The sequence below is a fragment of the Episyrphus balteatus genome, chromosome 3 (assembly GCF_945859705.1).
Source record: "Episyrphus balteatus chromosome 3, idEpiBalt1.1, whole genome shotgun sequence".
NCBI lineage: Eukaryota > Metazoa > Arthropoda > Insecta > Diptera > Syrphidae > Episyrphus > Episyrphus balteatus.
This window is the reverse complement of record NC_079136.1, coordinates 50,636,640-50,651,033: the sequence shown is the minus strand read 5'-3', so window position 1 is coordinate 50,651,033 and position 14,394 is coordinate 50,636,640. Positions and strand designations below refer to the sequence as shown.

General features: G+C 27.0%; 1 protein-coding gene across 6 annotated transcripts in view; it reads left to right on the top strand.

The window, feature by feature from the left end:
- Positions 1 to 14,394, top strand: part of LOC129916700 (acetylcholine receptor subunit alpha-like) — a 206,406-nt gene that overhangs the window by 138,153 nt on the left and 53,859 nt on the right. For all 6 annotated transcript variants that reach the window (XM_055996804.1, XM_055996802.1, XM_055996806.1 and 3 more), the window contains exon 7: positions 10,584 to 10,699. In XM_055996804.1, the coding sequence (XP_055852779.1) occupies positions 10,584 to 10,699 (116 nt within the window). The remainder of the gene's footprint in view (positions 1 to 10,583; positions 10,700 to 14,394) is intronic.

The following is a 14,394-nucleotide window of genomic DNA, read 5'->3' as shown; positions in this document are numbered from 1 at the left end:
TCATCTTCTTCTACAATTTTAATTTGAGTTGAAAGTTAACTTCCTTTCCACAGGTTTTATGGCAATGGCATGCCTAGTTCATGGTCATTTTACATATATGCTCTCAGGAACGCATTCTTTGACTTCTCCATCATTTACATGGTGCAACACACCGCTTCATTTGAATATCAAAGATGTGCAAATTAATGAAATTATACGATGCCTACTTTGATCTTGGCCCTTTTAAGTAAAAGACTAAATCTTCAAACCCAACCGTTTCAGAAAGATGTTATGTGTGCGTGCGTTAGAAAGTATACTCTTGTTTGCATTTGCATTGCATATGAAATCACTCTCTTTTGCTTTTTGAGACATTAAAAGGCAATGTGTTTAAAATTGGTTTGTGTGTTTTGATGTACTGTTGGCTGTAATTTACTCAGCAATCATCCGGCGGTAGGGAAGTTTATTTATTAACACTAGAAATACATAGCTAATTACTAGCACAAATTTCATGCAAAGAGTCAATATTTCCATTAATTAATTTAACAATTAAATTGAAAAACATAAATAAATAAGACTTTCTGTCCTTAAGGCCAGGCATGTCAATAGGTTTAATAAAATATATGATTTACAGCCCACATAAGAACTGTGTTTTGTAAATTATCACTAAATTTGTTCAATGTATTTTTCTTTTCTAATTTTATTATTATTTACTTTTATTTGATAAATTAAGAAATTTGTAATTATTTCTAGAAAATATTTAACATTTTTTTACTGATCAAAAAAATCTGAATATTATAAAAATGACAAAATTTGTAAATAATTTAATCACACATGCAGAAGTTTTTACAGAATTCTGCAAAAAAATTAAAAAAAAAAAACACACGCTTTTTTCCAAACCCTTTTTTAATTTTTTTTTGCAGAATTTTATAAAACAGAATTATGGAAAGCAGAATTTTGAAAAGTATAATTTTTAACAACAGAATTTTGAAAAGCCGAATTTAAAAAAAAAAATGTTTGACTCTGGTAGAATTTTAACCCCAACCCGTAATCTTTCTATATGACACACTGCACTAATAAAATTATAAGTGTTACAAAATAAAAATCATGTCAATTACTTTGGAAGTGTAGACCCTCAAAATTTCAAGTTATCGTCAAAAAACCGTTTTTCAATGTTTTCAGATTTCAACGATTTTTTACTCAGTCATTTTTCGGTCAAAACGGTCTCCGGTCAAAACAGTCTCCGAACTCTAAAAAACGATGAAAATATGTTGTAGATGAGATTCAGCTCTTAATTGACATGATTTTAATTTTGTAACACAGTGAATTGGGTGACCAGAACTAGCAAGCATACTCAAGAATGGGGCAATGGAATGTCATGAAAAATTATAAGGATCAGAAAATCGGCGTGATTCTTTTTTAATTCAACGAAGAAGTGAATTGGCACATGAGAGTAATTTAATGGGCAACAATCTTTTAAAATCACCAAGTAAGACCTGTTCAGTAAATAAGATTGAAGTCAATATACAAACAAATATTCGATATTTCCAAGAAATCTTAGTTTCCGGATCAAAATTCAATAATAGTGCTTATCAGTATTAATGTTAAAGTAAAAGTATGAAAGAGGTCTTAAAAATTCAAAGTCTTGACAATTTTCGTCAAATTTATCAGAGGTTGTAGTATCACATTTAAAGATATCTCAGTTAATGGGCTCGTTCAGGAAATATTAGGGACTAGATATTTAGGCAACGTCATTTTCTGAACATAAATTTGAGTAAATTGACTAAATTAGTTTGGATGTAATGATATGTATTGTCAAATTTCGAAATTTATTTAAGAATTTTACCGGTCGCATGGGTAAGACACCAAACTTCCCTTAACTATAATGACTAAATAAAATGAATTATAACCGATAATGCACTTTTTAGTTGTTTTTAAAACAAATAAATTTAATTTTCTTAAAATAATTCTTTAATTAAAAACAATCTGCTGTCATGTTGACAAAAAAAAACTTTCCTAAATTTTTAGGGAAAATTTTCTTGCCTAACTTTCCAGTCAGCTTTCCAATAAAATTACCTAAATTGGAAGGATTTTTTTTGACAGCTGACCAATCAGAGACCGAGAAATTACCTAAATATTTAGTCCCTAACGTTTCTGAACCTGCCCAATAACATTACAGTTAAAAGAACTTTGAAAAAAGTCAATTAATAGTTAAAGAGTTTTGAATAAGAAGTAGTCAAGAGACAAATTTCGAGTTTTAAGTAATTGTCGTTTAAGGTTTTTGGTTTGCAACTTTTTGTATGAAAATGAGAGAGATTGAGAAAAAGACTTGAAGCTAACTTCTAAACTAATGACAATGACACAATAAGAAAGAATGAAAGCAAAAAGACCAAGAATTAAGTTGTTGTTAAATTTCGGCTGACGTAATAACAAATGGATAAGGACAAGACTTTCTTTTACCTTTATGTCTAAATTTCGAGAAATATTTGAAATTAATTTTAAGGTCTTTTTGAACCTTATGTATATATTCTGCATATGCATAGGTACCTACTATAAAATCAAAGCAACAAAATAGATTTTTGACATAAGTTATAGAATATCCAAACAAATATAGAAACCAAAAAATTATAGCCTATTGGCACTAATTCCAAGATTGTACCACGACGTTTTTTAGTGCATATCCTAAAATTTCCCCTTTCTCAAAAAATACCATTTGTTCATAGAAAATTTGGTTCTTCTACCATAACTTTTAAGGGTTTTTCGGTAGTAAGATTGCAACTGTTATAATAATATGGGTTGACAGATGAAAAACAGGTATAACTTTTTCCAGAGACGTCAGATTGATTTTAGATTTTTTGGAATCAGCATTAAAAAATACTTTGAAATCATGTATCATATGTGTATATAACACCATCGTCTATTTTTTCTAATTTTGAAAATCTCCATTTCGCGCTTTGACCTTGAAAATCGCGACTTGCGGACATGAGATTTTTCTAGACTTTTGAAGTATGTTATAGAATGCCAAAACGAAGGTATTGAGCAAAAAAAATTCTATTAGCATTCATTCCGAGATTTACCCCTTATTTCACCTTATTTGACTGTATTAAAAAATGTTATTCGGTTTTTTTTCCAAAAACTAATACCATTTCCAATTTTAGAATAAAATAACGGCAAAAAATATTTTATTGAATCTAATCAGCTGCATTGTACTGTATTCAGAACATTCAGAAGCAATTTTTTTTTTACTTTAAATTTAACTTGTCTATAGTGATAGAGACCATCGAAATGGCCATGCAAATGGAAATGGAGTTCAATATAATTTTTGTTGTTGCAAAACTAATGAAGTGTAAACATGATTTTTGTAGAAGAATATGTAGAAGCATGAAAATCCATAAGTGTGCTTGAGGGCAATGATGATGATGATGATGATGTTGAGAATGATGGAATAATAATATGCAGATTCTCATGCTCTCTCGACAGCAATTAAATTTTGGAATTTCAAGAAAAATATTATTCCATTTTATTTTAATATTGAAAAAAAAAATAATGATTGACTTTGATCAGAATACCAGAAAGAAAGTGGAATTTGTATGAATCTTTATGAGAACAAGATATCAATGTACTTTAATTTATTAATATTTTCTCATACACTGAAACAAAAAATGGTGAAAAGACTATCAAAGTTTATTCTATTTCTAGAGAAATTTAATTTGTGCACCGTTTCTTAAAATTTGTAGTTCTAAGAAGATTTCGTTTGAAAATTAATTTTATCCAGTTTCTTTTTTTTTAGAAAACAAGAGTTTTGATCTTTTTTCTCAGGTAAAAATGTATTTTTTAAGGACAAAAAAATAAAACTGTTTTATGAAATTATGTCAATTTAAATCAATCAAATTTCCATATCCTTCAGCCAGACACATGAATGCTGCAATAAATTTAATATTAATTTATTCATGTGTACATATTTGTAAGACCTGACGAATGGCTGCAACGTGACATCCTGCCAAAGCAGATACAAATTCCTAACAAACGTAATGTACACACACAAAAAAAAAGAAATATTAAAAAAAAAAAGAAAAAAAAACTCTAATCGCTTAGATAAGTTCCTCCAAACTAGAAGAAGCATTGCAGTTGTAGCGTTATGTAGGAGGATGAAGAGAAGTTATTTGTGAAACATTCGACAAATAGTTTTGCATAAATCTTAAGGGCACAGACATACTATACACAGACAGACACTCAAAAAAAAAAAAAGGACAAAAGTACACAAAAGGGACACTTCTATACTTGACAGAGAAATCGATGAATAAAACTCTGCTACTGCTAGATATACAGAAAGAAGAACATGTGCATGTGCAATGTGCATACTTAGTGGTGTTTCTGTCTTTTTGCAGCTTGTCCTGAAAATATATATGTACTTAAAGAAGGATGAAGAGGGACATCATTTCAACCAAGATCTACAAAATACAATGTGTATGTTTAAACTGCTGAGTGACATTTTTGTAAAGCATGAAAACTCTTGAATGCTTCCCCCGAATATCCTGCAGCTGAAAAGGATACACATTATATTTGTAGTAATCTTGAGAATTGCAAGCTTTAGAATATATCTACTTATTTTATTCATGAATATATAAAGAGTTAGAGATAATACCATTCATATGTGAATATTCGATTAGATTTTTGTTGTAAGAAGTAAAAGTTTTAAGTAACCTCATATGGATATTGGTTAAGTGTTGCATTTTTAATTACACAGAACTAAGTTGTTGAAATATCATACAAAATTTACTCAAAGTTGAAAGCTACTTCAATCAATGTTTATTTTATGAGTTAAGCCTTGAAGGGAGACCTGGAGTGCAGTAATTAATGGCACTTTCGTTGTGTACCTGCTGTAAAATTTAATCTAAGTAAGCTTTCTATGTTTAACTACTTTGTTAGATTTCGGATTCTACATTGATAAGTAGATAGACAATGTATTTAACAACAAATAACTGAAAATGAGCATCAAATATCAATTTCCATTGTATATTTAAAAATGTCAATACTTACAACTTACAAGGAATATAAGAGAGGATATAATACTTAAAGTGAAACAAATATTAAGCAAAATGAAAATAAAATTTTACTTTTCACCTTCCAATGTCCAATTCATCCGGACGAACTTAAGTTAAGAAACAAATCAAACCCTGTGGATGAGACTCCAAACGTTAGTGAAATACGAACCCAAATTGTCAATATAAAACCTTGTTGTTTTTTTTTCCGCTTTCTAAAAAGTTATAAAATTATTGTAAACCCCATTTGAAAAGTAAGCCAATTAATTTCTTCACTTAATAACACTGTGTGACAAAAACTGTAAAGTCGGTTTACGGACGATAATTTTACGTGATAACGTCGTCAGAAAAAAGGTTGTTTGCTTTTAAAATGAGTCAATTGAAGCGTTTATTTATTTCAAACAATCATAATTTACAAGATAGAGCTAAAAAAAATTACCTTTTTTCTTTCCTCATAATATTAATTTTTTATATTTTAAAAGCTTACAAAAAAAAATTATACCATTAAAAAGCCAAATATTTCTTCTAAATAATAAAACCATTTTTAAATTTTTACAATGCGCAAAAAGTATAAAAATAATGTATTAAAAATGTTATCATTTTTTATGAAAAAAGTGAAAAAATCATTTCCATCACCCAAAAATTCATTTTTTTGATATAACAACTTATAATAAATTTGATACCACCTGAAAGCTTATTGCTTCAGCTCAAAATATATACATCGATCATGTCTATTAGGCAACTCCGAAAAGAGCTAGAATTTTTTGAACTCGATCAATTTTCATCAAAAAAAGCAAAAAAAAACATATAATTTTATGTTCTCACGCTATTGAATCAATTTTTTTTCAGACAACCTATAAAAAATTTTATATCATGTAAAAGCTTATAATTTCACCTTTCATATGACATTTCAATCTTATTTCTGCGATGCCTAGAAAAAAAGTTAGAATTTTTTAAAGCCAACCATGTCGAAATTCCAAACTGAGATTACGATTCAACAGATCTCCACAGGTGTTTTGAGGTATTTCGCAAGTTTTTTTAATTTAACATTGTGTAGCTTGTAGTGAATGTACAGTTATGTGTGATATACCAAATAAAAGGTAACATCATCAGGATGCTCAATAAAGTTAAATCAAATTTGTATTTGCTTTAGATCAAAAGATAGAACCTGTTGAATAATAAAGTTTTATTTTAACGTTATCTCAAAATTGTGACAACAAAATTGATTGAAATTTTGCACAGATATTGTACTGCCTATTATCTATCTACAATATAAATTTCATTTATTTATCTGTTGAAAAAAAAGATACAAATAAAAAACGGTTAAAAAAGGTAAAAAAAAACTTGGGACAAAAAAACTTGTTTTTCCCGTTATTCGGTCAAAAACCATTTTGAAATACCAATTTTTTTCACATGTATGCACACAGTAATAGACTACATGTTGTATAAGCTTGAGATTGCTACAAAAAATTTAAAAAAAAAAATAAAAACTCATCGAAAAATACCCCAGAATGAGTAGGTGTTTCTCAAAAATTCATATTTCGAATCGCAGAAATAAAAAAAAATCCTTATCAGACCCCTAACTTTTTTTTTATTATCTTCCGAATGACGTTTTTCAAAAAAAAAAATTCACTACTTTGTCAAAGGTCTACCTCATGTTTTAGTTTTAGTAAAACCATTTATAGCTTGGTTTTGAAATTTTTTAGAATTTTTTCAATACTATTGTCAGTCTTGCAATAAATTTATCTATTGAATAAAAATAATTCAACTCTTTACATTGTCGCGTTTAGAAAATAGCCAATTTTTTGAAATTTTGTTTTACCCCTATTTACCCTATTAATAAATGGAATTTTTTTTAAATCCTTCAAATGTGTTTAATTTTAGGTTATTATCTTTTAAATAAGATGTATGTATCTCTAATAGTTTATTTTTAATTTTTAATTGAAATTTTTGCCGCACTGCTAAAAATTTCAAGTGGAACGTTAGAAAATGGCATCACTTTTTCGTGGTGGCTGCCATGGTTCATCGATTTATAAGACGTTATCACGTCAAAAAACTTAACTTCGACTTGCTGTAGGACCTGTTGAACAAAAATACAGTAAAAATACCTATACATCAAAATCAGGATTAAAGAGCAAAAAATGTTTTACCTTAAGCCACAGTCATATTTGTAATTTTAAAATTCTACAAACATTACTGTGTAATAATAATTATATTTAACTTAAGAAAAAAAAATAAAGGAGAATGCCAAAAAAAAGTATATACAAAAAAAATTGTGAACAACTTCTTATTATAAAATTGGATCACGGTGGCGTATGAGTAACATTTTTTTCTATAGAAAAACTTAAATTATTATTAACATAACATTTCTACCACCAACCACTTTTTTTCAACGAATAATGTTCAGCATTGATCACTTAATTTTTATATCAAATTTTCAAAAATCACATATGTACCTACTTGAATGCATTGTTCAAATAAAAATGTGCCTTAAGTTTTGTAAAGAACCCCAAAAGCTTTTTCATCTTTTAGACTAGAGTTTGTTCACAGTCGATTATCTTTTAATCAAGGATTATTCCATAGAAAAATCCTTGATTAAAAGATAATCGAGTGTGAATTAAACGGCCCTAAAGGCACTTAAGTGTGAAAATTGAATTTTTTTGTGAGTTCAATATTTTTCATCATATGCGAGCTTTTAAGTGAAAACAATTTATCAAAACTTTTAACTTAAAAAATAAAAGAATAATAAGAAAGGGAACGTGATATCTTTAAATTTATGCATTCTAAACTGTGATAAAACCTAAAATTACAACTAAAGAAAATATTTGGGCCGAAAGTTAAAATATTGTATTCAAAGACCATTATTTTAGATCAATGATAAAAGTAGGTTAAAGGCTATCTTATTTTTTCAAGGAAACGTTGGTAAAACTATATTTTTTGTATTAGAATATTTTTAACAAATTCTAGGATAAATCAAGGTTTTTGTAAGAAAAACATTATTTTACTTGTTAAAAATTGGTTATATACACAACATTCATAAAACATACAATTTGTTGACTATCCTATTATTCTTCCAGACCTTTTATCTTCTCTATTTTCTTTGTATACACGCTTTTTACCTTCAAATAAAATTACAAAATAAAAAAATAAATAAATAAATAAAAACAGTTTTATTTAGTGAAAAGCGTCAGAATCTTTTTAAATATTAAAGGTACTGAAAAACTAATCGAACGTAACCGATTTCTATTAAATTATTAAAAAATAAAAAAAAAACAGGATAAAAGTGAAAAAAAATCAACAAATCAATATGAAATTCTCAATAAACGAATTATTTATCTAAGGGTAAATGTTGTGTATAAAATAAAGTTAACCAATTTATGATTTCTACTACATCATATACCTATACCTAATATGATTTCATTTTAATTTTATTTTTCAAAAAAAAAAAAATATTTTAATAACTACAAAAGCATTTACAACCTTTTGAATGTATGATGTGATTGTAAATATTTTATACATACCTAAATATTTAAAAAAAAATAATAACAGTTAAAACAGATTAAATTGATTGAATTTGATTCCTGCACCTTTCTACACTCCGTTTCCCACTTGTAAATAATAATAACCAAAAAAATAGAAATACTAAAAAAACAAATTCCTATAATCAAAACCTCAATTTATTATTCGGATTTATTTTTTTTATAAAAATAAACAAAACCACCAGTCTGTTTTTGATGTACCTATTTTTTTGTATACCTACCTACATTTTTATGTCATCACGAATTGAATTGCACCTTAAAAAAAATTAATCAATATAATCAAAAAAATCCAACCACCCTTTATGATATGTGAATTATTCTATTAAAAAAATTTGTATTTTCATTTAATGTTTTTTTGTTCATGCACTGTCACAACACTGATTTTTATCGAAATTAAAAATTTAAAGTCTTAAAATATCAGTTCTATTATTTTTTTAATTTTGTTTTTTGCATAAAATTCAATTTTATTTCCTATTAAAAAAAAAAAAAAAATCGAATGCAAAGCATGATTTCCGTTTTTTTTTTCTATTTTTTTTTTTTTTATTTCCAAGTCTCAAAATGCATCTTAATTCCAAGTCCCCTATGAAAAATATATCTATGAATGCGAATGCAATATGTATTTATGCATCTAATTTCCGTAGACAAGTGTTATCCTCTTTTAGAAATGCATGCGTCTGCTGCTACATATCTGAACCCCAGAGAATGAATGAATGTGCCTGCCACTATAGTTCCTTTGCATTATGTAATGAACATTGAACAATAAATATATGCGATACACACTCTATAACGTTAGTTGCATCCTGTTTCCTTTTTTTTTTTCTTTCATTTTTTTTTTTCTTCTGTTTTAATATTTGTCATGTATTCTTGAACGAACGACGTGTAGTGCATGTTATTGTGAATGCTCTCTTTATTTGGAATGAGATTGTGAATGATTTTAATTTTTTTTTTTTTACTTTATTTAAGTTGCAATGTGTTTGCTGCATTAATTTAGTTTTTTTTATTCTTAATAAAAAATCAAAGTAAATAATTCGAAACACCAGTGTTAAATAAATAATAAGCAAAAATATGTATATACCCGCTTCATAAACCTTGTTTTCAATTTTAGTTAAACCCTAAATTTAAAATTTTGTTCGCAATTTTTAGTTTAATTCCTATGAAAAGAATTTTTTTTTATAAAAAAAAAAATCAACAAATTTTTTTTTTCTAAATTTTCATAAAAAATTAAAAAACATTATTTTTATTTATTTTAAATTTAAGTTTATCCTTACATTTTATCAAATATTATTTTTTACTTTCTACATAAGAATAAAAAAAAAAAAAATAACCAAGTTCTATTACAAGTGAAAAAAAAATATATAATTAATTTTAAATTAGAAAAGAAACTTGTAACGTTATGAGGCAAATTTAGCTGAAATTAAATATTTCTATAGAAATATTTCATAAAAAAATTAAAGAAAAATACAGTCTTTTATTTTTGTGTTGTAAAAAAAAAATAAACATTAATTTATCTAATTTTATTCTATCATTTTTATTTTATTTTTATTTATTTATTTTTTTTTTTAATTTTAATTGAAAATAATAAAACCTTGAAAAAGAAAATGATTAAATTAAATTAAAAAAAAAACAATTGCATGCTTTCTCGCTTTCATTCTTCATTTTTTATTATTATTATGAAATTATTAAAAATAAAATTGTTATAAAAAAAAAGGAATATATATAAAAATATACCTATATCTTAATATCTTAGATTTAATTTTAAGTATAAATTTTGAAAATTTTATTTTAAAATGATTCTAATATATTTTTTTTTTATTCTTATTTTCCGACCAATTTTTTTGTGTTGGTTAAATCGACGGCGACTTCAATCCGACAAAACTAAAAAAAAAAAAAACTAAAAATGATTGACGCAATGATTTGTGCACGCTATGTGTTTGTATACTACACACTCAACAAAAAAAAATATATATATAATTTTCCCGGAAATCGGAATTGCAAAATGGCAAACATCATCGAATTGAAAAAATAGGTGGATTTGCGGCACATGGACGAACAGCAGGGAAGCAATATTGTAGATGTCGGAGTTGATCTCTCTGAGTTTTATATGTCCGTCGAATGGGATATCCTTGAAGTGCCAGCAGTGAGGTGAGTTTGATATGCCTATATTTTATTATTGGTTTTATTTTCTATTATTTTTTTTGTCTGTTATTCTTGCTGGACGATGAATTATTTTTGGTATTGATTTTATATTTATTTGTATATTTATTCCTATTTGATGGATATATATTTGTTTATAGAGACAGAGAATTGATGGTAATTTTAATGATTTCATAGAAGATGCTTTGATATTTTGTGATATATTCCCAAAGGATCAAATTTTAAGGGTATTTTATTATTTGTGATGTGTTTCTGTATTTAATATTTTTTTGGATTAACGTAGCCTCTGGTCTTTTACAAAAAAATGTATTTCAAATTTGTATCTCATTTGATCTGGTTGTTGGTGATGCGCACATACCTTTCAATATATAGATTTTACACTACTATGAAATTATGGTGACACAAAAAGTACTGAGATGTAAAAGTGTACCAATTTCTTGAGTTTGGTTTTAAATTTGTATAAATTAAGTTTTGATTGTTTTTGGCAATTTTTCTTTGAGTTATCAATTTTTAAAGTTATTTGAAAACTTACCAAGCAAACAATCAATACCCCCCCAAAAATATTCCTAAAATACATTCTAGAAAAAAATAATTCTATTGCATACAGTTCAGTTTCTTTCATCTTATTTTACCGAAATGTTCAATAACATAAAAAAAAATAAGTTTTCGCATTTCGGTTGGGTCTTTTAACTTCTGCAAACTTCTTTTTTTAGACATTTTTTAAGCACAACCTTGAATATTTAAAAAAAATATTTCAGGAAGAAAATCGCTACAAAAAAAATTCAAAAAAGTATTGCTTCTATTTCTCCACTATAAAAAATATTTAAGTTTTTTTTTTTTTAATCTGAAAATTATTTCTTACAATATGTGCGAGAATATTGCATTCTCTAACATTTTTGTTCACAATGTTATGCCTCATTCTTATCTCGAGTTCGATTTAAAAAAAAAAATAATAATTTTTGGGCCAGAAATTATCTACAATTTTGGGCATACAAAAAAATACTAATTTCCTTATTTTCGTCAGTCTTATTTTAGCGTGAACTTCAATAACTCAAAAATAATCATGCGAGCTACAAGTTTTCGGTTTGCACAATAAATTAGCATTTAACTATAGCAGCAATATCTATAAGACTTAAGTGAAAGTGAAAAGAAACCCAAAGCTGCATTTAAACATTTCCAACAAGAGACTTTTCATCAAATGAATTCAATGAAGTATTGAAACACTGAGAAAAGTCTACTATGAACTTATGCAATTATGTCTCCGCGCCAAGTTAAAACACTCTTTTAGCATTAGTATTGCTTTTGAAATTGCGAAATTTCTTTCATCACTCGTTTTGAAGGTAAATCGATAGTTCAATCGCTTTCTGCCGCGATTAAAAATTGCTTTCACTAAAAGTGTCCCACTTCAATAAATCGTTCTTTGTTTGTTATTAGCGGAAAAGGATCTTCATAACATAACTGTTTAATTGTTCAACATTTCTAAAACCTGATACAAAAACTTAAGTCTTTTAATATAATCAAGTTCCTTTAGTTTTTGAACTGAGTTTATTGGTGCAGCCCAAGATCCTTTCTCAACATGCACCACAGTGTTTTTTAGCAATGTTTACTTCTAAGAATTGACTGTTTCGCCATAAATACTTTGACCATCGAAAATTTAAACTTAAATTTGATCACTAGTCTACTGGAATAGGTAAATAGGGTAGCGCACAGCTAAGCTGCTGCATACACGGGGGCCTATTGGTCCATTTACGACACAACTCAAGTAGCACACTGGTGTATAAATTGGTGTAAATTCATTAATTTTGGTGTAAAATTGAGGAAATTGAAAAAAATATGGTGTATTTCTCAAAATTAGTGGTATAAAAATTATACCACTGTCTTTTCTGTAAAAAATTTCAACATTTTTTTAAGATTCCGTGCAAAAAATACACCGATATTCAGTTGTTTTTATAATATACCATTAATGGTGTATAAAATTATTCGATTCTGAAATCAACCAAAAACGGTACATTTTGTAAACTCTCTTTGGTGTAGAAAGCACACCCTGTGGACATAAAATTCACCAGAATGCATAAGTAGGAGACGACATATTTTTCAATGGCCGCCATTTAAAAAAAGTAGACAGCAATTAATTAGTTTTCTATAATAGTATATTTATCGACCTAATTATCCCGCAATTTGTTTTTTTCTATGCGGTTTATTATATTATAAAAGAACTCTTCTAAAAAAAATGTAAAAACAACAAAAAAAATAAAATTTTTCAAAAACTGATTTTTAAAATCTAACAAAAAAATCATTAATTCACTGATATTTTTGAGGCGCTCGATTTTTAGAGGGGGTAGTATGTAAAATTAGTAGACAGAATGTGTTTCGTTTTAAAATTAGGCAAACAAATTCATATTTAACCATTAGTTTCTTATGGCAATATTATGAAAGTGAATAAAAATTCATTTACATTTATTTCATAACAAATGGTGTGAATTAGAATTCATCACACTGTTTGAGGTAAAAAATAAACTTTGGTTCAAATTTTAAATCAGAATAATTTAAATGGTGTATTTTATCCGTAGATTTATTGTGTATTCTTCAATTTCAAAGGGATAATTTTCACCAAAAACCAGATCATTTAATATACCACTAGCGCCATTTATACACCAAAATCGGTATATTTTTTTAACCACCGGAGTTTATTATATACGAGAAAATGGTGTATTGTTTATATTCAAAATGCATATCACGAAAGTGCAAAAAATACACCAAATATTTTGGTGTATTTTAGACTTTTGTGCTACTTGAGAAGCAAGGTTGATGGCTCTAGAATTTGAAGTCTTTGACTCGGAATTATAGTAGTTAATCTTTATTTTTCACTTGTTCTTCTTTCATGAAACTCATTATGGAAATGTTGTTATATCAATATTCTGACACTGACTTTTGATCATTGAAAATAGCTTTAAGAGGAATATTCAAAGTTCCAGTTAGAACTATTTAGACCTTGTTGGATATTTCAAGATCTTGCATAATATTTTGTGGCCACCATAGAATGAATCAGAAAAACAATCTCCGTTTGCTATGAATTTATTTTCATCTTGATTTAGACTCTATCCAATTTGCCTTGGCACTCAATCGTTATAATTCAAAGAAATACTTTTAGTCAAATCAAAAATTTCCATTTATCTAAAGAACAAGCTTTTTCTTCACTTCCGAAGAGAATAAGGGTCAAAATCATGGAGGTGGAAAATTTGATGTCCAGGGCCCTATTTCACCAACTACAAGTTACAAGCACAAATTTGTAACTTGTAAATTACAAGTACAAGTTTGTACAATGGAATTCTGTTTCACAAAGTACAAATAAGTAATTCACAAATTTGTGATTATCAAAAAAAAATTACAACTAACTTTTGAAAACCACAAGTTTGTAGAATTACCGTTTCACCAAATATATTTTTTTCTTGTAAGCAACAAGTTTATCTCACAAACTTGTAAAGCTCGTTTTATTCTTAGCGGTGACCGTTGAGTTACTTTACTCATAACGACTGAGGTTAAAATTGGTTTCAAATGAAAAATAAGTTCATATTGAATATGAAAAAAATAGGATTGCCATTTTTAAAACTTGAGCTCTTATTTGGCAACCCTATTTAAAAAGGAAAATTGTTAAATAACTAATACTTTCATATCTTAGTAGT